Source organism: Meriones unguiculatus, chromosome 1 (genome assembly GCF_030254825.1).
Source record: "Meriones unguiculatus strain TT.TT164.6M chromosome 1, Bangor_MerUng_6.1, whole genome shotgun sequence".
Taxonomy (NCBI): Eukaryota; Metazoa; Chordata; class Mammalia; order Rodentia; family Muridae; genus Meriones; species Meriones unguiculatus.
In genome coordinates, this window is record NC_083349.1 from 109,635,236 (window position 1) to 109,656,138 (window position 20,903).

The window sequence follows — 20,903 nt, forward strand, 5'->3', positions numbered from 1 at the left end:
ACGCCCAGGCCTCTACTGTGCAGCTGAGGGTGTTCTCAGGAGCTGGCCAAACTGCAGTTATACCCAGCCCTAGATGGCATTGAGCTTTGCCCTCTGGGTCTTTCCTCCAAGCAGGAGAGTGGGCTCTGATAAATTACTTGAGCAGCCCAGTGGTGGCATAACCCTTCTGCACAATCCCAGGGCAGAAGCAGGGGGATCTCTATGAGGTTAAGAAACCCTCCCGAAGAAAAAAAAGATTCCTGTAGGAGGGTAGGTTTTGCAGACCACAGTGAGGACTGCTGCCATGTGTATGCTGGGGTGTAAGAGTAGCCTATACATACTATCCCAAAGGCCTCCCCTGCCCAGAGGCATGCCCTTGGTCATCATGGCCCTCCACCAGAAAGAATCAGCCAACACCCAGGTCCTACACTTCCACTACTGTGGTCTAGCCTTTATTCCCCTGGTCCTTGAGGACTCATTAAACAACCGAGAAGAAAGCAGCACGGCATCAGTTTCCATGTTCCCGTCTGACTGGCACAGGTCTGTGCAGGGCTTAACTATTCATAAGGGAAACATGAAAAATAAATATCTAGGGAGGCCAGGGAAGGCAGACAGGAAAACTGCTACCTCTGGGACCCCAACACCAGAAGACACAAGGAGTGTGGTTCCTGTTAGCTGTGCTGGGGAAGATTGGGGGTGGGGCTTTACATTAGCCAGGCTGTCAAACAGATCATACTTGAGGCTGAAGGCCACAAAGATCTGCTCCAAACCACGTTGATAAGCACAGGGCTGAGCTCAGGAGCAAGGAGCCTTCCTGAGCCACCTGCCTCCCTTTACCAACTACACTGTCCTGTACCAGTGTCGCACACGAGGACACCAAGGGTCCAGCAGAGCCAAGGCTGACAGCAGGAGACTGGTGGGTGGGGGCAGCTGACCACTACTTGTTTTAAAAACCAGCTGACTTACAGCTAGCTACTATCCCCCAGGGACCAGGTCCTCAGGCCGCCCTGTGGAAAAACACGGCAGGATGTCTGTTTGTGATGACGTCACAACAGGGACTCAGTGCTGGACATTGCTCACCAGGGTAAGGGGTACCTCACAGAAGTCAGACCCCTCACTCTGGAGCAGCTGCAAAGCCCACAGAGTGTGAAAGAAGAGGCCACTTTGGGGAAACTGTGCTTAAATTATGAGCTATCCTCCCTTGCGTCTAACCTGAACATACAGGGCTGAGAAGTGTGCAGTGTCTATGAAAGGCTGCAGGGCTAGAGAAAGGCACCCAATCAGCACAAAGCCACACACACACACACACACACACACACACACACTCGCACACACGCGCAAACACGCACGCACCACCTTTACCCTGCTGTGGGAATGGCAGCAAAAGCCTCACCAGGGCAAGTATTCTTCACAAGGGCAAAGACAGGGCAGGGCGGGCCCCAAGGGGCCACAGTTCCCAGTGTCTCCCTGGAACACTCAGTGCAACAGAGCAGCCTCTATCTTGGCCCAGATTTTCTCTGCAGGAAGGACCCGCGTTTGGGAGTGCTGTGTTTCTGGCAGACCCACGTTAACCCCAAGGGCCTCCACACCCAAGTTCAGGCTGGGCAGCAGCTGGCAGGACAGTTCAGATCTTGGGTCTCCAGCCTTTGATGAACTGCATGATCTTCTTGACCTGAAGCTTGGTGAGATGAAAGTCATCGGCCAAGATGTCTTCACTGAGCTGCACAAAGATGCTTCCGTCAATGCGTTCTCGGGCAAAGAAGCTCACCACGTCCTCCGAGAGCCCAATGAAGCGCAGACTACGAGACACCTCTTCCAGGGAGAGTGCAGACAAGTCTGCTGGTGGCTGCCAGGAGGCGGCATCCCGGACACCAGCACCCGTGGCTCCCTCCCGGGGACTGCCAGGAGGCCCTTCCAGGCACCCTTGGGTGAGAAAGAGCAGGGTTCCTCCTGCCTCAGGCCCCTGCAAGGCAGCTGGTGACAATGAGGCAGGAACCTGCCTCAGCACCAAACCTTCGGGCTCAAAGGCCTTGGGAGGACCAAACGGTGAAAGGCAGGGTCCAGACCCAGGCGCCCCCGCAGCTCTGGGCTCCTGACAGCGCAGCAGCTCCGGCTCAGGAGGACTGGCCTGCCCCAGCTCAAATGGGTCCAGGGGCTCCAGCGCTGGCTCCTGCCACTCAGAGGATGACAAGGAAGTAGACAGAGCAGCTGAGTAACCCTGGCCCTGTGGGCCTGAGCTTGGGGAGTGAGTGGGGCTGGAGGTAGCCAGGGCACCCGAGGTGGACGTGGACCCGGAGGACGAGGTCGCTGGAGCACCTGAAGGGTGGGCAGGCCCAGAGAAGGGGTTAAGGGCACCAAAGGGAGCAAAGCGCTTCTGGGGCTGGGGGGGCTTGAACAGAGGCGGGCAGCTATGGTAATTCTTAACCACTGGGGTGTCGGTCCCCAGGAGGGAGGTGGTTCGACCGCTCAGGGGCTCTGCTAGGGCTCTGGAGGCCTGACTGGGCTGGGTGGTGGTAGAAGGCAAGGGTCCCGGGGGTGGGCGGGGAGAGGATTCCATGGCTTTGCAGTCTCCCCAGGTGCACGGGTAGCAATAGAGGGAGTAAGCATCCGGTGATGGGGAGCCGCTGCCACTTCGGGATCCTGCCCTGTAAGCAGAGACAGACACTCAGGATGTCCGCAAAAAGCAGGGAGCGAGGAAAGCGAGTCACAGGACCCCACAGCCCTCAGCAGGAAGCCATCCCTAAGTCCCCAAGTCACGCCAGAACACGCAGGAGAAATTAAACTGAGAAAGCACAACTGGAAAAGAGAGATCTCGTGGCTAAAGACAGGTCTCAGTGGTTAAGAGCACTTAATTGCTTTTGCTGAGGCCTTAGGTTCAGTTCCCAACATCCACTTGGTGACTCACAACCATCCGTAACTCCAGGTCCAGGGGCTCTGGTGCCCTCTTCTGACCTTTATGGAAACGTGCAGGCAAAACACCCATACAATAACATCAGTAAATCAGAAGAGAGGGGGGAGGAGGAGGAAGATGAGGAGGAGGAAAAGGAAGGAAGGAGGAGGTGGAGGAGAGAGGAAAGGAAAAGAAAAGGAAAACGTTGCTCTCCTACAGCAGAACCGCAGTGCAAGGGGTGACCACCCGCTCCCTAACCCCACGCATCTGAGCAAAGCCAGGGGCCGAAGTAGCGACTCACCCGTCCTGCAGGCCAGAGGAATAGTAGGAGAGACTGGAGCTGGGCGAGGGGACAGACTGCAGCTTGGGGAAGCGGGGCGGCACTGGGGGGCTGCCCCCGAGCCTGCTGCAGCTGCCACCACCCCGCGGAGGCACGGGAGGGGCGTGAAGCAGGCGGCACTCTTCCTTCACCTGCGGACAGGAGGCCGTGACTGCCTCACCGGCAGCTGGGCCTCCCCACCTCACTTCCCGCGCGGGTGGGCCTGGGCCTGACACCTTGACCCACCCAGAATGGCGTATCTGCCCTGTCTAGATACCCCTCGTCCATTCCCAACCGACTTTGCCCTCACGCTTGCCCCCACCACCCCGTATTCCGTCCTAAATTCACTGCAAGTGAATGTGCTGCTAACCGGGATCCCTTCCTTACAAAATTCCCCGAAGAGTGTGTTAGGAACGAGTGCGATTGATAAGGAAATGTCCTGTGGACAAAACACGCGGGGAACTGGTCCCAGTGCAGCCCATCCCAGAGCCTCTAATATGGTCCTAACTCCCAAGGAGCCCAGGGGTTGCTGGAAATCGCTCGCCATTTCCTACATTTACCGCACCTCCGCACTTTCCCCGTCATGGAGGGCTCTGTGGAGCTGCTGGGTTACCCTGTTTGCAGTTCACCCTCACTCTCTAGAGCCTGTGTGTGTTCTGGGCTTTTTCCCGTCTCTCCTTCCCCCTTGGCTCTGGCCATCCTGCCACACCCCCGGGGCACGAGGCCTCTGCGGCCCTCTAAAAGCTGTCCCGAGTTCTCGCAAGGACCAAGCAGAGTCCACTCACCGCCTCGGACTTGGGGGGCACAGGAGGCGGCGGCGCCTCCGGCTCATGACGTGGGGGGCCCACGGTCCCGAAGGAGATGAGGTCCGGGCCCGGGAGCGGCCGCGCGCGGGCGTCGGGGTGGCCGTCGGGGGCCTGGTGCAGCCACAGCTCCTCATAGGGGATCTCGGCGCACGGGGCCGCGGGCTCGGACGCGCCCGCCCAGTCCGGGCTCACGTACTCCTGGTCGCCGTCGCCCAGCGCGGGCAGGGCCGGCCCCAGGCGAGCCGCCGGGCCGGGCGCGCGGCCGGGCGCGAGGGCGCGCGGCGCGGGCAGGCAGAGGCGCGCGCGGCGCGGGCTGGCGCAGTCGTCGGCCAACTCGGCGGGCGCCTCGCGCACGGCGGTGGAGTACTCGTCAGGGTCGAAGCGCTCGCGGCAGTAGGAGGCGCTGTCGCGCACCAGGCGCTCGACGCGCGGGTCCCCGGCCAGCAGGCCCTGCGGCAGGGCGAAGCGCGGCGTGTCGGTGAGCAGCAGGAAGTGCAGCGGCGCCGGGCCCTCGCGGCGCAGTGCCAGCCCTAGCACCACCGTCTTGGAGATGATGCTGACCAGCTTGTAGCAGTGGCCCTCCCGCACCGGGTGCAGGTCGTAGGGGTTGCGTGGCGGCCGGCTGGGCACGAGCACGTTCACCGGCAGCCGCACGCGCTCGATGATGGCGCGCACCGTGTGCTCGCCCTCCTGCATCTGCAGCTCCAGCGGGCTGCGCGTGCTGAAGCGGCCCTGGCACTGGAAGGGCAGGCTCAGGCTCTCGTTGGTGCGGTGGTTCATGCAGATGAGGCAGGGCATCTTGCCTTTGACCGGCCTGGCGGCCCCGCTGCCGCCCGCCGCGGTCCCCACGCTCCCGGGGCCGCCCATTCCCGCCAGGGCCCCCGCGCGGCCCAGCTTGCGCAGGAGCGTGGTGAAGCGCGAGCGCTCCTTGGTGGTCTTGGCGCACAGAATCTCGGCCTGGCCCATGAGCGTGAGCTCGTCGCCCGCGTGCAGCGTGAAGTTGTACACCTCGCTGTCCTCGCTGAACTCGCCCGACACCACCTGGGGAGTCCCAGAGACAAGGTGAGAACGGAGCCAGGGTCCCAAGGAAAGTCACACACCAGCTCCAAGCTCCGTTGGGCCTCCTGTCTTTGCCTTCCCGGCTGCCGCTGACGTCAGGGCAAGAGCACTGGACTGGGGCTGGAGAGAATCTAAGGGACTTTAAGGTTGTCCTTAGGTCCTCAGTTACCTCATACGATACTATGAGCTTGGAGATGTACTTTGACAGTGCTCAATCGTGGCGGATTTCATTAAGCAGTCTTGACCATTTATCTGCGTGGCAACAATGCCTCACCCACCCACGACTACTGTGAAGAGAAAGTAACTGGTGGATGAGAAGGCCACCCTGCATATTCTCACCCGGTCGCGCGACCTCTCCACACACCCTCCCTTCTTCACCACCTTTCCTAGGAAGTCCTTTGGTCCACAGCTGGCTTTTCTGGCGTGGCCTGACTGTATCAAAGAACGTTCGGAAGCCACTCTCCCTCCTGGACGCAATGAGCAGCACTCTAACCTAGGGGAAGGGGTGCTTGGGAAGGTCCTACCCTGTGCCAGGAGGACTGACCTTGACACTGAAGGTGATGGCTTCCATCACAAAGATTCGGTCAGGAAAGACACTGGCCACCTCCTCCACGCTGCTGAAGTATCTCACGGGCTCCCGCACATCCCGAGCCTGCTCCAGGAGCTTGAATTTGCCTGCACAGGGCACACAGGCTGCTGGGGGAAGCTGCGTGCTGGGGGCCCAGTCCGAGTCCTCGGAACACCCAGCCCCCTGCCTATCTGCTATCCTAAACCATCCAGTCCCTCTGGGATCCAGGCGGGCAGAAGCCACACCCACTTCTGTGCCTACCTGCCTGAGCTTAAACGTAGGCTGAGAGCCACCCTGCCTTCACACAGGAGACCCCGAAGAGGTGAGGACTGTGAGAGAAGACGATGGAGAGAGGACAGTTTCCCCAGTTCTGCCGCATCCCTCACCACAGTTCTCTCACATTCATGGCGCCCCCAGCGTTGCGTCAGTCACTACCACACTCAGAACGGACAGGTCTGTAAACAGTCTGCTATCAAGAAATTCAGGCAGAGTAGAGACAGTGAGGACCCAGCGATGACAGCATGTGACAAGTCCTGAGGCACAAGAGAGACCTGCCCAGCTCAGTGTGTGTGTGTGTGAGAGAGAGAGAGAGAGAGAGACCTGCCCAGCACAGTGTGTGTGTGTGTGTGTGTGTGTGTGTGTGTGGTGGCGAGTGGGGGGGGGGGAGGATTGCCAAAATGCACCTCTCAAATGAAAGGGGCTTTACAGAATGGATGTTTTTTTCTGTAAGAAATCGGGGGGGGGGGGTGCCTACTGGGGACTTGACCCAGCAGGTAAAGTGTCTGTTGTGCAAACATGAGGATCGGAGTTTGGGTCCCCAGCACCCACATGGAAAGCTAGGTGGGCATGGGAGAATGTCTGTAACCCCAGCTCAAGGGAAGTGGGATAGGCAATCCTCAGAGCAAGCCGAGGAGCCTGACCAGCAGAAGGGAGGGACCCCCGGTTCAGGAAGAGACCCTGCCGCCTCTGTGTATAAAGCGAAGAGCAACCAAGGAAGACACCTGACGCCAATCTTGGCCTCTGCACAAGTGTGCATACACACACATTCTGACATATACGTTTGCACGAGTATCACATATACATGCATGTCTGTACACACAGACACACATTCACACACACACACACAAACAGGAAAGAGAATGAACGAAGCCCTCTGGAGGAGCAGACCCTTGGGATACTTGGAAGGATGGCTCCTCAGAGCCCAGTGACTCGAGGTTAGTGAGGAAGGAAAGGACTGAGGGGTGGCTGCCTGTTCCACACTGGGAACCAAGAGGAGGGTGATGGAGCATGATGGAGGCAGATCCTCAAAGACCACCAAAGGGGCCTCAGGTGGGGCTCCATAGCGTAGCGCCACTTGTATGTGTGGGGACAACAGAGCAACAGACTGAAGCGCCTAAGTGGAAAAGAGGGTCTTAACCCTTTGGGGACCCATGACCTCACGCCCAGAAGCCCACACTAGTATAAACACAGTGAAGGGCCCTCCCAAAGTCCATCCAGGGGCAGAGAAAGACTACGAGACCCCTGGTGCCTGACCTGAAGAGACCCTGGCCAAGGGCAGGGACTGAACCACCAACATCCGGGCACCACGGAGAGACCGGGAACTAAGGAAGAGAAGGGAGGATAGGGGAGGTGCCCTACAGCAAACTGGGATGAGGGTCCTGGTCCAGCCCCAACCTCCCAGACACTAGAGAGAAGGACCACAGCCCAAGGCATCAGGGATAAAATGAAGAGGGGGCCAGAGGCAAGGAGCAAGACACCCTCCAACCCCCTTCAGTCTCCTCCTCCATGCTCACACACGAACCCCCAGCCCTCAGCCACGAGCAGCCAGACGTGGAGAAAAGCCTGCTGCCCCCCGTGGCGAGATTTGGAGCCCCATCAGGGTTGGATCCTGGGAGGATGTGGCAGGAAAGATCGATGTAACCATGGTATCCAGCCCCGCCCCTCTCGGCCGCCCAGCCGGGTCATTTCAGCCGGGGAGGAAGGAAGGGAGACCTCCCGGGAGTGGAGCTTTGGCCTCTAGAAGCCTTCTCCGCCCTGCAGCTTCCTCTCCTGCTTCCCCCAACGTCGGCGTTAGTGGCAGGGTCTACTACAGGATCTGGGGACTGGCACTGTCGCACCCCGGCACTGGAGTGATCGTCCTTTCCAGCCAGAAGAACCCTGCAGCTGCCTCTCAAAACCCGACCCGTAGCGAGCACTCAGTGGGGACTCGGTGGCTCCCGCCTCCTCCGCGCAGGGCCCGGCGCGTCCCCGGGGCTGTTAGGTGGGAGCGAGCAGACCTCCTAGTAGGACGTGGCTGGGTTTCAGCTCTGCCACCAACCGGCACGTGAAATCCCTCACTATCTGGACTTTGGCGTTTCATATGTAATATGGATGCATACCGCGAGGCGCACCTGACAAGGGCTCCGAGGACCCAGGCCACGGCTCTGGAAAGAGCCGGGGGCTGGGGAGGGTGTCCGGACCCTAAGGCAGCCCTGGCCCAGATGTCTCAAGACACCAAGTCACCCTGACTCCCGCAGCCTGGAGACCGGGAGGAGCAGCGGCAGCACCCCCAGCCCCGCCCCTCCCCCGCTGGCCGCAGCCGGCCCGGCCAGTGCCATTATTAATTCATTGGGAGGGCTCAGCGTGGAGCCTGCGCTCCGAGCCTCCTCGGAGGCCCAGCCCCCACCTCCACTCCCGCGAAGGGAGCGAGGCCCCCAGCGGAAGAGGGAGCTGGGGCCGCAGGCCCTGCCGGCCAGCTGTTACCCCGCCGTCCTGTCCCCACCTCTCAGGCTCACTGAGGAAGGGGTGAATGGAGGGGGTAAAGGCTTGAGGGCTCTCCTGCCTCCATTCATAGTTTTCTGGGGACTCTGTGACTTTAGTTGTAAAGATACAAACTAAAAGGGTGCCAGTGTGAAGGCTTTCCCAAACCGCTATTTTTAAATTTTTATTTCTTTCTTTTTAGCTGAAGAAGGTTGAGATCTCTAACTGCGCCAATGCTAGATTCTCAGGTACGGGGGGATTTCTAGCTTGAGCAGACACCAAAAGCCTGCGGCCAGGATAGAAACCCAAGTCAGCGAGACATTGGGGCCCGCTGCTCCCTGGAGTGTGGGAAGACAAGCCAGCCCTGCAAGTGTGTTCGAAGGAGCTCAAACCTGGAACAAGGTTTTAAGCCTTGATGCACAGACTCAAGGGGGCCCAGGCTAAGACAGAGCAGTGGTAAGGCCAGGGAAGGAGTGTGAGCATTCCTGGCTCCGGGCTGGGAGCAGGGACAGAACTGCACAGCAATGAAAAGCAGGGCTGGAGCCTTGCTCTCTAGCTCTTAAAAGGAGGCAACTGTGCGGACAAAATGAGGACAGGCCCAGGATCTGGAATGTACTAGCTATCATTGCCCTGGGCTTGCATGGAGACGTTTCTGGGGATGGCACCGGGCTCGTCCTTTGGGGACAAGAGCCCTGTAGTGCTGGCATAATGCAGTACAGAGCCCAGTGCTTAGGATGCCCAGGTTCACTGAGTGGCCCTGTGGCCCACAACAGGTCTCTGCCCTCCTGGGGCCCTTGGTCTCCCTACCTGCAAAATCAAAGCCCTATACTTTCTTTTGGTAGTGGATCCTTTCTTCAAACAAAACCTTACATTAAACACAAAGAGTTGGGGGCCTCTGGGTGGCATGGTGCAGGCCTGTAACCCCAGCCACTCAGGAGGCTGAGGTAGAAGGAGCCCAAGTTAAAGATCTGCCTGGACAACAGAGTAAACCTAGGCAAGACCATGCTTCAAAATAATGAGGATGGCTGAGAAGGCTCCTTGTCAAAGGTGCTCGCAGCCGAGCAGAAGAGCTGTGTTTAGGTCACACACACTCACACACACAATGACTGTATAAAAATCCAATTAAAAAAATAAAAAGAGAGGGAGGGGCCGGGGTTTAGAGCATTCACCTAGCATGAACGAGGCCAGTACTGCCAACAAATAAAACATAAATAATACAGAACACATAAGAGCAAATAATAACACATAATCAGCCAAGTCTTTAGAACTCTAATATGTCAGCATTTTTTATAATGCCCATCAGTGAAGACAGTGAGTTCAGCATTGAACTGGGGAGAAAGTGTCCAAGCTGACAGGCAGCCACAGTTGGCCTGAGCACTCCTTGGCCTGGACTGTCTGGTACTGAGCAGATCCTAGCAGGCCTTCTCTTTGGGAGTAGAGTCAAAGGCAGCTCAGGGTGCAGCTTTGAAACTCTCCAGTTAGGGATGAAGTCTGACTTCTAGTTGCTTAACGGCATGTGTATATTTTGCCAGCTGTTATGGGGGCCCACCTGTAGTGCTAGCACTTGAGAGGCAGAGGCAGACAGATCTCTGAGTTCAAGTCCAGCCTGATCTATACAGTGAGACCCTATCTTTTTGTTTGTTTGGTTGGTTGGTTTTGTTTTTTGAGACAGGGTTTCTCTGTGAAGCCTTAGTTGTCCTGGACTTGCTTTGTAGCCCAGGCTGGCCTTGAACACACAGAGATTTACCTGACTGTGCTTCCCTGAGTGCTGGGATCACAGGCGTGCACCACCCTGCTTGGTTTGGGTTTTTTGAGATAGGGTTTCTCTTTGTAGCCTTGGCTGTCCTGGAACTCACTCTATAGACCAGGCTGGCCTCGAACTCACAGAGGTCTGCCTGCCTCTGCCTCCCAAGTGCTGTGATTAAAGGCATGAACTACCACGACCTGTCTTAAGGGGGGGGGGGGGACATTTTTAATCATGACTTTAAATTTTTAAATAAAATATGACCTAGCATAATGGCTCATGCTTATAATCAGAGTACTTAGGAGCCTGAGGCAGGAGGCTAAACATGAGTTCAAAGCCAGCATGAGCTACATGGCAAGAACCTGTCTCCAAAATATAAAATAAGAATCAAAACTCTGTAAACCTGAGTTGCTACTTCTTCAGAAACAGGTCTCCACACACAATACTGAGAGTCCTAAGCCCTAACATTAATCACGACCTCTAGCTATCTCCGGACTAGTCTTGCCTGGCCTAGCTCATCCCTAAAGCTCCAAGGGAAAGTGATCGTCAGCGGCTTTCCATAAACATTGCCCCTACAGCCCTCCTGCTTCCCCACACTCAGAGATCCTGAGCCCCTGGCTCCAGCTGGGCACACCTGGGTACTGCAGAGGGATGTCAATCTTGGGCCCAATGACATAGTGGCCCTCCTCCAGGGTGTGGGCTGTCACTGTCGTCCACTGGCGGCAAGAGTGGATCAGCAGGATATCGCGCTCACTGACACCCTCCGCATACTCTCCTGTGAGGGGAGGAAAGAAAGGGGAGAGAGAGTCAGAAGAAAGAAGAGACTGGGTGACCCAACCCCTTCCTCAGCAAGTCCCTGCCTCGTGCCCTGTGATCCCTGTACTGGCCAGCAGCACCAGAAGGGCCAGCGGGCTGTCAGCTGTGGCCTGATGGGTTGTGAGTCAGGCCTGAGCAGCAGAGCTCTGACTCCCTGTGGGGACACAGCAACCGGAGCACCGCAGCCTCACATTCATCATTCCGCTGGAGTGCTGTCCTGGGGCTCAGGCTGGGGCGGGGGACTCCCAGCGGATGAGGGCCAGCCAGCCTCTGCCCTCCAGGCACGCTCAGGCCTCGGGAGACCTGGAGGAAGCAAGTTGGAGGCCCTGAGCTGAGGGCACAGAGGACCATGGAGGAGGGATCAGGCTGGCGTGGAGTAAGAGAGACTTTGCTCTTGACAAGAGTTGGGCCTCAGGACCAGGCACATTCGCACAGGGGGATCCTGCCAAGTCAGTGTCCAGGCCAGGCAAGGAAGGAACTAGAAGGGATCTGTCCCTGTGGGTCCCCGGCTCTGAGAGTTCCCACAGTCACTGTCAGCTCAGAGTGGCAGGGCTTACAGAGCCTACTCCTGGAACTCTGGGAGACGCCTTTCCTCTCCACCCACTGCCATAGTCTCACATTCATGGGACCTCAAAGGATGGGGGAGGGGACCCCCCACACACACCCGAACCCCACCTCAGAGAAGCCATTTCTTAAAGTTGGGGTAGGACATGCACTGGATTTAGCAAAGTGGACCGGGGGAGGGGGAGGGAGCCTGGGCTGAGGAGAGCAGCAGTGGGGCAGAGGTGCAGAGCCGGGAGGGGTCTGAGCCCAAGAGGCTCCATCCCCAGCAACGGTTTCCAGGGGAGCAGGAGGGGCAGCCCAGCTTCCAGGAGACTGCTGGGGCGTATCCTGGATGCAGCTGGTGGGCGCAGTGGGGGTGGGGACGTCTCCTTCCCAGCCCCCTCACACATACCCCCCCACTACACACCACTATATACACCCCACACACTCATACACACACCACCACATACAACACACACACACCTTCCAATTTTTCTACCAGCCAAACAAATTGGAAATGGTTTTCTTAACAGCGCGGGGGACGGGGGGGGGCGGGGGGGTGTTCAGAAAGCACTTCAGTCGTGTGGTGTGTATGAACGGGTGGGGTTATCCAGGGCCTTCTGGGAGGATCTCCCATTCTGGGCATGAGTATGAGTGTGCACGGGAGAGGTTTGCCTGAACCTTCCTCCTCCAAGCTCCTGGAGGAGAGGACAAGCTCTCTCTAGAGCTAAGCTAACGAGCCCCACCCACACAGCCCAAAGCCACACAGGTAGACACACCAACGGGGGGGGGGGGGTCGCCAGGACAAACGCCTGTCACCCAGACAGCACGACGCAGTCTCGAGATCCCATTGAGGGACCCCTCCTGAATGGCATATCGCGAGGGGACCTCCAGGGACGCAGTTTCAAGCGCACGTCCATACGCTACCGGTGACCCAGGCGCAGCCACACTGTCACGGACAGCCAGGCCATCCCACACCGCTGAATGCTCATTCATTCAGCTCACAAGTCCGTAATCTTTGTTTGGCCCTCCCCCAAAAGCCAGCAGCAGCCCAGTGGAAGACAGGAAACTAAGGATGATAATGGGACGCCCAGGTGTCAGGGACCGCAGAGGAGGCCCAGCCACACAGAAGAGCACAGAAAAGAACTCAAAGAAAGGGTGTCAAAGAGCTGCGTGGGAAGTGAGCAGGAAGAACCTAGGGCAGAATTTCCTATTCACAAGCAGACACAGTCCAGCTGCACACACAGTCTCGGGATCACACGCCGAGGGGCGGGTGAGGTGCCACAAGAGCGGGACCGCGGGGGATTCCTGCCTAACGGGCCCGGATGAACACCCACGTCCCACAGGGCCTGCCTCGGCCCGCCTGGGGCTCACTGCGCCCCGTTCCTGCTGTTGCGGGTCAGAGAGGAGCTGCCAGTCCCAGAAGAGAGCCCAGGAGTGCCATTAGCATTCAGGGAAGCGAGTGTGCCAACGCGGGCCAAACCCCTATTCTTCTCACACACAAAACCCCCGGCCTGGCTGCCAGCCCCGGCTCGCGCCCCTCCCCCAGCCAAACCGCTCTCCCTTCCCCAGCACCACAGTCCGCTCGCCCTGTGCAGCCCTCGGGCTTCCCATGTACGGTCCCATCACTGGAGCCCCGAGGGCCTGGTGGGGAAAAGGGACCAGAGGTGGAAGAGGGCCTGGGGCCTGGTGGGGGTGGTGGCGGCGGGTGGCAGGGCTCGCTCACCCAGGCCTCTCCGGAGAGTAGCCTGTCCACTGCCAGAGGACCTCAGGGTGCCAAAAAAGAGAGAGAGAGAGAAAAGACAGTTCAGGAGAAGTCCCCCAAAACAGGGACTAGCTGGTGGTGAGAGGGAAAAGACCCACTGAGGTCCGAGAGCTGCAGGGGGATGAAGGGGAGAAGCTGCAGACAAAGGGATCAAGGAGGTGCGGCCGGGGCAAGCGCCCGCCGACGCCGGGAAAAGTGGGGTGCGCCGGCGGAGCGGCCCACAGACTCAGCAGCGCTCGGGGCTCCGGAGGGGACTGGAAACTTTGTCCCGGCCTGGCCGCCAGTTCCTAACCCTGCGTGGGTCTGGGGTTGTGGGGGTGGGGGGGCCGAGAGCGGTCCCCGCGCTCCGGGCACCCCAGCAAAGCTCCCCATCCCCGGGGGCGGGGAGGGCGGCGACCGAGCGCGCCCCGCAGCCCCGCCAGCTCCAGCCGTCCGCGGCCCCCGCCCCGCGCCCCCTCCCCGGACCCCCGCTACCTGGCCCGAGGCAGGCGAGCGTGGGCAGGCGGCAGCGGCTGACGATGAGGTCGAGCGGGAAAGCGCCCATGCTCCAGCGCAGCCCCGCCAGCCCGGCCGCCAGCTTCTCCATGGCATGGGCGCTCGGCGGGGGCCCGCCGTCCCGGGACCCCGACGGCCAGTGCCCGCGCGGCTGGGGCTCCGCGGCGACGCTCCCCGCCAGGCCAGCCCCGCCGGGCCGCGGGAGTCACGTGGCCGGCCTCCTCCCACGGGGCGCCGGCCCCCGCCCCCGTCCCCGCCCCGCGCCCCTCCCGCCCGCCCCGGGCCCCACGGAGCGCCCAGGTGACGGCCGGCGACCTCGGGGCGGGGGCGGGGGCGGGGAGGAGGACGGGGGCGGATGGGGCTCCGGCCCTGTGCCCCAGGCGTCCCCTCGTGCCAAGGCCTCGCGGAGTCCGCCTCCAGGACCGCCGGGTACCCACCTCGGCTGCGCCGAGCTGACGGCTGCCTGGAGGCGGAGACGCTCAGGCCGGGGAGGAGCAGAGAGGGCGGGTGGCACTTGGGGTTTGAGCCTAGGCTGTCCCGAAACCTTGGCAAGAGCGCTTTGCGAACGCCCGCACCGCGCCCCTCCGACCCCCACCGTCCCCTCGGTAGATGGGGAAACAGATTCAAGAACCCGAGCGATGGGGTCAGTGGCAGGACTCGTTTTTTAAATTCTCCCCACCCCTTTTTTCTGCTCTCGCCATCAACTTTCATCCCCTCCTGGCTGCTGCTCACGAGTTCCTTTAGAGGAGCCTTTCCCAGATGCTGCGCCCGGCGTGAGCCTCGCACCCGGCCTGAGGCTCGCTTCGCCTTGGTGAGTCTGCGGCGCCCCCTGCAGGTGCAGGCCGGTCGTGGCGGAGGGCCCTGCCAGAAGGACCTTCCTTGGTCCTTAAGACACTCCATGGACTCTATTTAGTCTTGGCCTTTGTGCCCTCAAGAGACCTCTGTAGGTGGACACAAACCCTTTTGTCTGAGGCGCCTGACCTTTGGTCTGAAACCCAAAGGAAATGGCAGCTGATAGTCCCTTTTCTGTTTTTTGTTTGTTTGGGACCAGGGTCTGTGTGTGTGGGTGTAGTCTAGATTGGCCTCATTGCCTCCTGCCTTAACCTCCAAGAGTGTGAAGGGCAATACAGCCCTGAGCCGCAGTGTCAGGCGCAGAAACACTCCCGCCCCCCTTTCCTTTTCTATAAGTAGGACCTGCCACGCGCCAAGCAAGTGTTCCACCACTGGGGTGTATCCCCAGCCCTTCTTTCACTTCTGGTCTTCGGACAAGGCTCAGGCTGGCCTTGAACTTCCAGTCCTTCTGCCTCAGTTCCCCAAGCAGCTGGGATCTAGGGCTCATGGGATCACACTGTAAGGAAGCAAAGCCTCTCCACAACTTCCTGTGCCCAGCTGCCTGGTGCCCTTAACCGCCTGGACCCAGTCACCACCTTATCCCTTAATCCTTCGGAATGCCTGTTAAGGCAGTTGAAAGCACCCTCCCAACCCCACTTCCCAGGAAACACCAAATAGAAACACCAAATGTGTGCTGGGAATGCTTCCAGAGCCAATTAATGTAATTTTTAAAACTAAAATTTGTTAAATTCTTTACTAAAAAAATTTGGGGGGGGAGCAGATGAAGGATGGAGCAATGAAAGTGATCAGTGAATTAAAAAGTAAATTAAAAAGGTCTCTCTTGGTCTGGAGAGATGGCTCAGTGGTTAAGAGCACTGGTTGATCTTTCAGAGGTCTGAGTTCAATTTCCAGCAACCACACGGTGGCTCCCAACCATCTATAATGAGATCTGGCGCCCTCTGCTGGCGTGCAGACAGACTATTGTATAGATAGTAAATATATAAATATTTAAAAAAGGTCTCTCTTGAATAGTGTGACTGTATGTTGTGTAACAGTTTCCTCCAGATCGAAACATTCTGTCCTGCAGGGAAGCTGCTTAAACAAGAATGTGAACAACTAAAATAGCTTCAGGAAGTTCCTGAAACTGACCAGATTCGCTAGGCTCCTCCCCAAAGCCCAGCTGCAAAGAAGACTGACTCTCCAAGCAGATCAACTGCCCCAGAAGAAGCAGAGACCAGCTGAGCCGCCTCGGAGAGGTTTAGCCTGAGTCACCCAGGGAGGACCTGCTCCCACCTGCTGAGCTGCCTTCTGGCTGTGCAGTGTGCAGCCATGTTCCCAGCCTTGTGAGCTGTCACCTGTGCTGCGGTGGGCTTTGGTGATGCAGCTGTCTTCAAATCATTTCTGCTCCTGTAAGTGACCTCAGTAAAACTCAGTTTTCACCACACTAGAATTTTGGGGCATCTGTAGTTTGGTCTGTCATGGGCTCCCTGAAGTGAGTAGTGTGTGTGTGTGTGTGTGTGTGTGTGTGTGTGTGTGTGTGTTTGTCTCCCCACAAAAGTTTTGTCACACAACACCATATGACAGTTTATAAAGGCCAGGCCAACAAGCACAACCCAGACCCCGGACAGCAGGTGTGGAGGGCCGTACGGTCTCCTGAGCGGCAAACGCTGGATGTTTGGCAATCAGGTATCATATCTGTGGTGGCATTCTCGTAAATGCATTCCTCAGAGCGCAGAGTTCTCAGAAATTCTAACTACACCTTATATTTTCCCGCCTGGAGTCTGGCATCAGCCATTGCTATGGTGACACTTAGTCCTTTGAAGTAGGAAGAGTCATTTTGAATCCACACCCTGGGTTCTAAGAGGCTCATCACTTGGGGCTTGCCATTCCTTGCCATTCCTAGGCCTTTTCAGTGAGCAGAGCCAAGGACATAGGAGTGGTGTGTGTGTATGTGTGTGTGTGGTTTAACTGCAAGGCCTTGCCTATGCTAGATCAGTAATATACCACTCAGCGTGACACTATGTAGCCCAGGCTGACCAGGAGCTTGTCAGGTAGCTGAGGATTGCCTTGAATTATTGAGAAAGGGTCTCACATAGCCCAGGATGTAGCAAGAATTGTCTCAGAATCCTGATCCTTCTACCTCCATCTCCTTAGAAAGGATTCTAAGTATGCAACATCATGCCCATTTTTTTTTGTGGTGCTGGGCATTAAACCCAGGTCTTCGCAGTTTCTAAGCAACCATCCTACTATCTAAGCACAATCTTCAGCCCTAAAGTCAGGCTTCAAAAAAGGAAAGGTAGCTCACGCCTGCAATCCCAGCACTCAGGGAGGCAGAGGCAGGCAGATCGCTGTGAGTTCAAGACCAGCCTGGTGTACAAAGTGCAGGACAGCCAAGGCTACACAGAAAACTGTCGGGGGGGGGGGGGAGTAAGAAAGGAACTGTAAACTGGTGTGGCCGCACAATGCACGCCCTTGATCCCAGCACTCAGGAGACAGAGGCAGTCAGATCTGTGTGTCTGAGGCCAGCCTGGTCTACACATCAAGTTCAAGGACAGCCAGAAATATGTAGTAAGACCATAGTTGACTAAACGTTTTTTACTTGTTTGTTTTTGTTTGGTTGGTTTTGGTTTGTCAAGACAGGGTTTCTCTGCTCCCTGCAGCCTTGGCTATCCTGGATGTAGACCAGGCTGGCCTCAAACTCAGCGAATCCACCTGCCTCTGCCTCCCTGAGTGCTGGAACTGGGCCTTTAAGGGATACTTTAACTGAGTCCTGAAGTCACTCTCTGTTTAAAGGCATTACCTCCCTGCATAGCTCACACTCAAAAAAAGTGCAGCCTCAGATTCTCAACGGCCAGAATTACAAGCATGTATTATCACGCCCAGATTCTATCCGTGTGTGTGTGCTTGCATGCCACAGCACACACGTGAGGATCAGAGGACGACTTTTAGGGGCTGGTTCTCTCCTTCCAAGTTTTCAGAGGTAGCTCAAGGGTTAACGAGAGAATGAGCCCACCAGAGCCCAGTGCTGCACACAGATAAAGCTTTTACTTAAAGCAGGAACTCGCAGTCTCCAAGAAGAGAGAACAGCACCAAAGGGGGGAGTGTGGGGCTTTATCGGGTAACTTTAGTTGGGCAGAATAGTGACAGGAGGGTGTTAAGGACTGCAGTGAGCAAAAGTTTACAGGGGGAGGGGCCGCTGGCAGTTAGAATAGCAGTAGGCTTGTGTCCTAGCTGTTGTGCTGAAATGAGGAGCTGGCAAGTTTTCTGGGAGTACAGAACATTCAGTTTCCCCCTCCCTGAAGGAGCAAGGTCCCACACAGGTCATTCATCTCAGTGTCTTAGGTGACTCCATCTTGGGACAGCTTAACAGATGGAAGCCACATCATCAGGCTTGTGTGTCAGTGCTTGACCTCTTCCTGGCTCCCGAGACACCTGCAAACATCTTTCTCACAAATGCTTTGCTCTTGTCAGAAGTTTCATGATCTTAACAATTTCTCAGTTATTTCCCAGTGAAATACTGCACGCTAGTGGTTGTTCTTCCCCAGCATTTCAGAAGGACGCTTGCCTGCACAGATCCTTCAGGTGGGCTTGGGGTCCTTCGGGCCTCCCTAACAGCAAATCTCCCTAAAAAAAACACCGAGGTCCTTGCTTATCTTACATGAATCAAGCCAATGAATTGGTGAAGGGCCCAACAGATTGCCTTTGTTGGTCTTGACAGACGCCAACAAGGTAACGGATCTTTGACAAAGGAGCAGAGGCAACTCGGTAGAGACAGGGCGTTCTACAGCAAGAGGATTCTACAGCAAGACAGGCAGTGCTGGAGACACGTATATCAAAATAAACACACCTGGATGCGCAACGGACACCACCTCGGAAGCTGATAAAACGGACCACTTGCCACCACCATGTAAAATATCAAACGGCTAGAACACATGAGTGAGGATCTAACTGGCTTTGTGCTGGGTGATGACTCCTTGAGATAATGTGATACCAAAAGCTGAATTCAGAAAAGAAAAAAAAAGTGAAGTTAGGGGGCTAAAGAGATGGCACCTTGTTAAGAGCACTGGCTGCTCTTCCAGAGGACCTGGGTTCTATTCCTGGCACCCACATGGCGGCTCACAACTGTCTGTAACTCCGGCTCCAGGGGATCTAATGCCCTCTTCTGGCCGTGGCGGCATCAGGCACAGATGTGGTGCACAGATAACTGAAGGCAAAACCCCCATGTACATATTATATATATATATATATATATATATATATATATATATTATATGTATATGATAGATACAGAGTAATTGCAGAGTTGAACTTCGTTGTTTTGTTTTTTGAGACAAGAGGTTTTCTCTGTAGCCTTGGCTGTCCCAGAACTCACTCTGTATGCCAGGCTGGCCTTGAACTCAGAGATCTGCCTGCTTCTGCCTTCCTGGTGCTGGGATTAAAGTCATGCATCACCCCAGAGTTGCCCTTTTTAACACAGAAAAGTGTGCTAGTAATAGTGTTTTGTCATCTTGTTGTGCTTCTCTCTGACCACTACTTGCTATTTGTTCTTTTGCTTTTTCTCGCTACACACCTAAGAAACACTCATTTGAAACCAAAATGTAAAGAAATAGATAAAACAGGAGCTAGGGATGTAGCAGTTGACAGAACGCCTACCTAGCACACAGGAGGCTCTGAGTTCGGTCCCTAGCACCTCGTAACTCTGTGTGTGCTGACACAGACCTGTAAAGCCAGCAGCTGGGCGTCAGAGGCAGAGAATCACAAGTTCAAGGCCTTGGAGTACACAGAAAATGAGAGAGAAGCTTGGGATACGCGAGACTCCATGTTTAAAAAAAAAAAAAAGGATTAAACTTAAAACTATCCATACACTAGGGCCCAGCAAGGAAAAGTATCAATATATCGCTACTCTTTCAGAGGACCCCAGTTTGGTTCCCAGCACCCACATGGCAGCTCACTTTCCTGACTTGACGGGGTAAAGACGGCAATGAACTCAAAGTGCTGACGCCCTGGTGAGTCCTTTAACTCAGGAGCGGAAGTAGGAAGGGGGTATGGACTTGTTCTCCATGTAAACAAAACAAAACCCACAGCACGTACGGATCAGCCACAAATTCATTCTCTCTGCCTACTCTGCAGTTGTCACAGTGTCTTCAACCACCAAGCAGGAGGACCCGGCAGCAAGGGCAGCAAGGAAACAGCAGCTACCAACCCTGAATACCCTGCTCTAATCTAGCCTAGAAGCTTCCGGAACTGGAGGAGCTTTCCTTCCTACTCAGCTTCGTACTGACCAACCAGCTGGTGGGAATGCCTTCGTCACACATTGGCCTTGCCTTTTGTGTCACAGTTCTAGCCTCGTGTGTACACCAAAACGTAGCTCAGGACCACTGTGAAACTGCTGGCTATTGCCTGACATAAGAATATTTTTGTAAACCTGGCGGTTAGGGTGCACGCCTTTAATCCCGGCACTCCAGAGGCAGAGGCAAATTTGAGGCCAGTCTGGTCCACAGAGCAAGTTCCAAGAAAGCCAAGGACTACACAGAGAATCCCTGTCTTGAAAAACAAAAACAAAAACAAACGAACAAACAAACAAACAAACAAACAAAAAACAGAAGAAGAAGAGAAAAGAGGAAAAGGAAGAAGAAAGTGAGAAGATCTTTGTGTTTGTCTTCCTCCATTTGGACAGGGCACGGTGGCACACACATGTAATGCCAGAGGCAGCAGAGGCAAGAAAGTCAAGAGGTCAAGGATAGCCTGGGCTACACTGAAACCTTGTTTCAAACAAACAAAAAACGGCTGCAAACCTGGTCAGAAGCCTATAGCTGGGGAGATGATAGACCAGAGGGACCTAACTGTTGTTTTGCTAACTGGACATGTTGTCAGCTGCCTTCAAAATACTCGTGTCTATACCCGAAGTTTAGTGCTATTCTCAGTCTTGATTGGAGAAGCTCTTTTCTTTGCAGAAGACTACAGCACAGGGACTTAGGACAGGAAAATAAGTGACTGTTGCGTGTTCAGCCACAAATGGGACATCTGCACCAGCCGGTCACTCACTCCCCACAAAGCTCAGGGACTGTCACAAGAGATGGGACAGAGCGTTCGAGCCAGAGGAAGAGAGGAGTGCCTCAAAATACCGTCTTCTGTGCATGGCATGGCTACTGTACCATGAACTCACAGCAGCCGCTCGGCCGCTGCCGACGGTACCTTCCCGTGTGGTTGGAAGAGGGGCTCCCGAAGCCATTCCCAGCGGAGAGGCAAGCTACCGGCAGCCAGCCGTTACCAGGTTACCAGACAGGGAGAACTTAGATGATGCGCTTACAGTAAGGAAATAGCAGCGATGATGATGGGGTCGGGAAGA

At 56.3% G+C, this 20,903-nt stretch overlaps 1 protein-coding gene across 3 annotated transcripts; it reads right to left on the minus strand.

Moving 5' to 3' along the window:
- Nucleotides 1-401: 401 nt before the first annotated feature.
- On the minus strand, nucleotides 402-13,933 carry Garem2 (GRB2 associated regulator of MAPK1 subtype 2). 3 transcript variants are annotated; one of them, XM_060365112.1, is made up of 7 exons: nucleotides 11,112-11,237; nucleotides 10,739-10,879; nucleotides 7,155-7,222; nucleotides 5,598-5,728; nucleotides 3,974-5,035; nucleotides 3,171-3,340; nucleotides 402-2,624 (listed from the first exon to the last, which is right to left on the minus strand). In XM_060365112.1, exons 3-7 carry the CDS (start codon nucleotides 7,195-7,197, stop codon nucleotides 1,604-1,606), a joined length of 2,427 nt encoding a protein of 808 aa, XP_060221095.1. In that variant the 5' UTR covers nucleotides 7,198-7,222; nucleotides 10,739-10,879; nucleotides 11,112-11,237; the 3' UTR covers nucleotides 402-1,603. The 3 variants fall into 3 exon arrangements, with proteins under 3 accessions (XP_060221095.1, XP_021491069.1, XP_060221094.1); XM_021635394.2 differs by lacking the exons at nucleotides 7,155-7,222; nucleotides 11,112-11,237 and adding an exon at nucleotides 13,703-13,933; XM_060365111.1 differs by lacking the exons at nucleotides 7,155-7,222; nucleotides 11,112-11,237 and adding an exon at nucleotides 13,703-13,933 and having other exon boundaries at nucleotides 5,598-5,746.
- Nucleotides 13,934-20,903: the final 6,970 nt, after the last annotated feature.

Excerpts from the sequence above, each read along its gene's own strand:
- Garem2 (XM_060365111.1), bottom strand. The coding sequence starts at position 13,814 with ATGGAGAAGCTGGCGGCCGGGCTGGCGGGGCTGCGCTGGAGCATGGGC. Across the intron at positions 3,341-3,973 it reads TGCCCCCCAAGTCCGAGGCG|GTGAAGGAAGAGTGCCGCCT; the intron begins GTGAGTGGACTC and ends TCCTGTCCGCAG. Across the intron at positions 2,625-3,170 it reads TCCTCTGGCCTGCAGGACGG|GGCAGGATCCCGAAGTGGCA; the intron begins GTGAGTCGCTAC and ends CTCTGCTTACAG.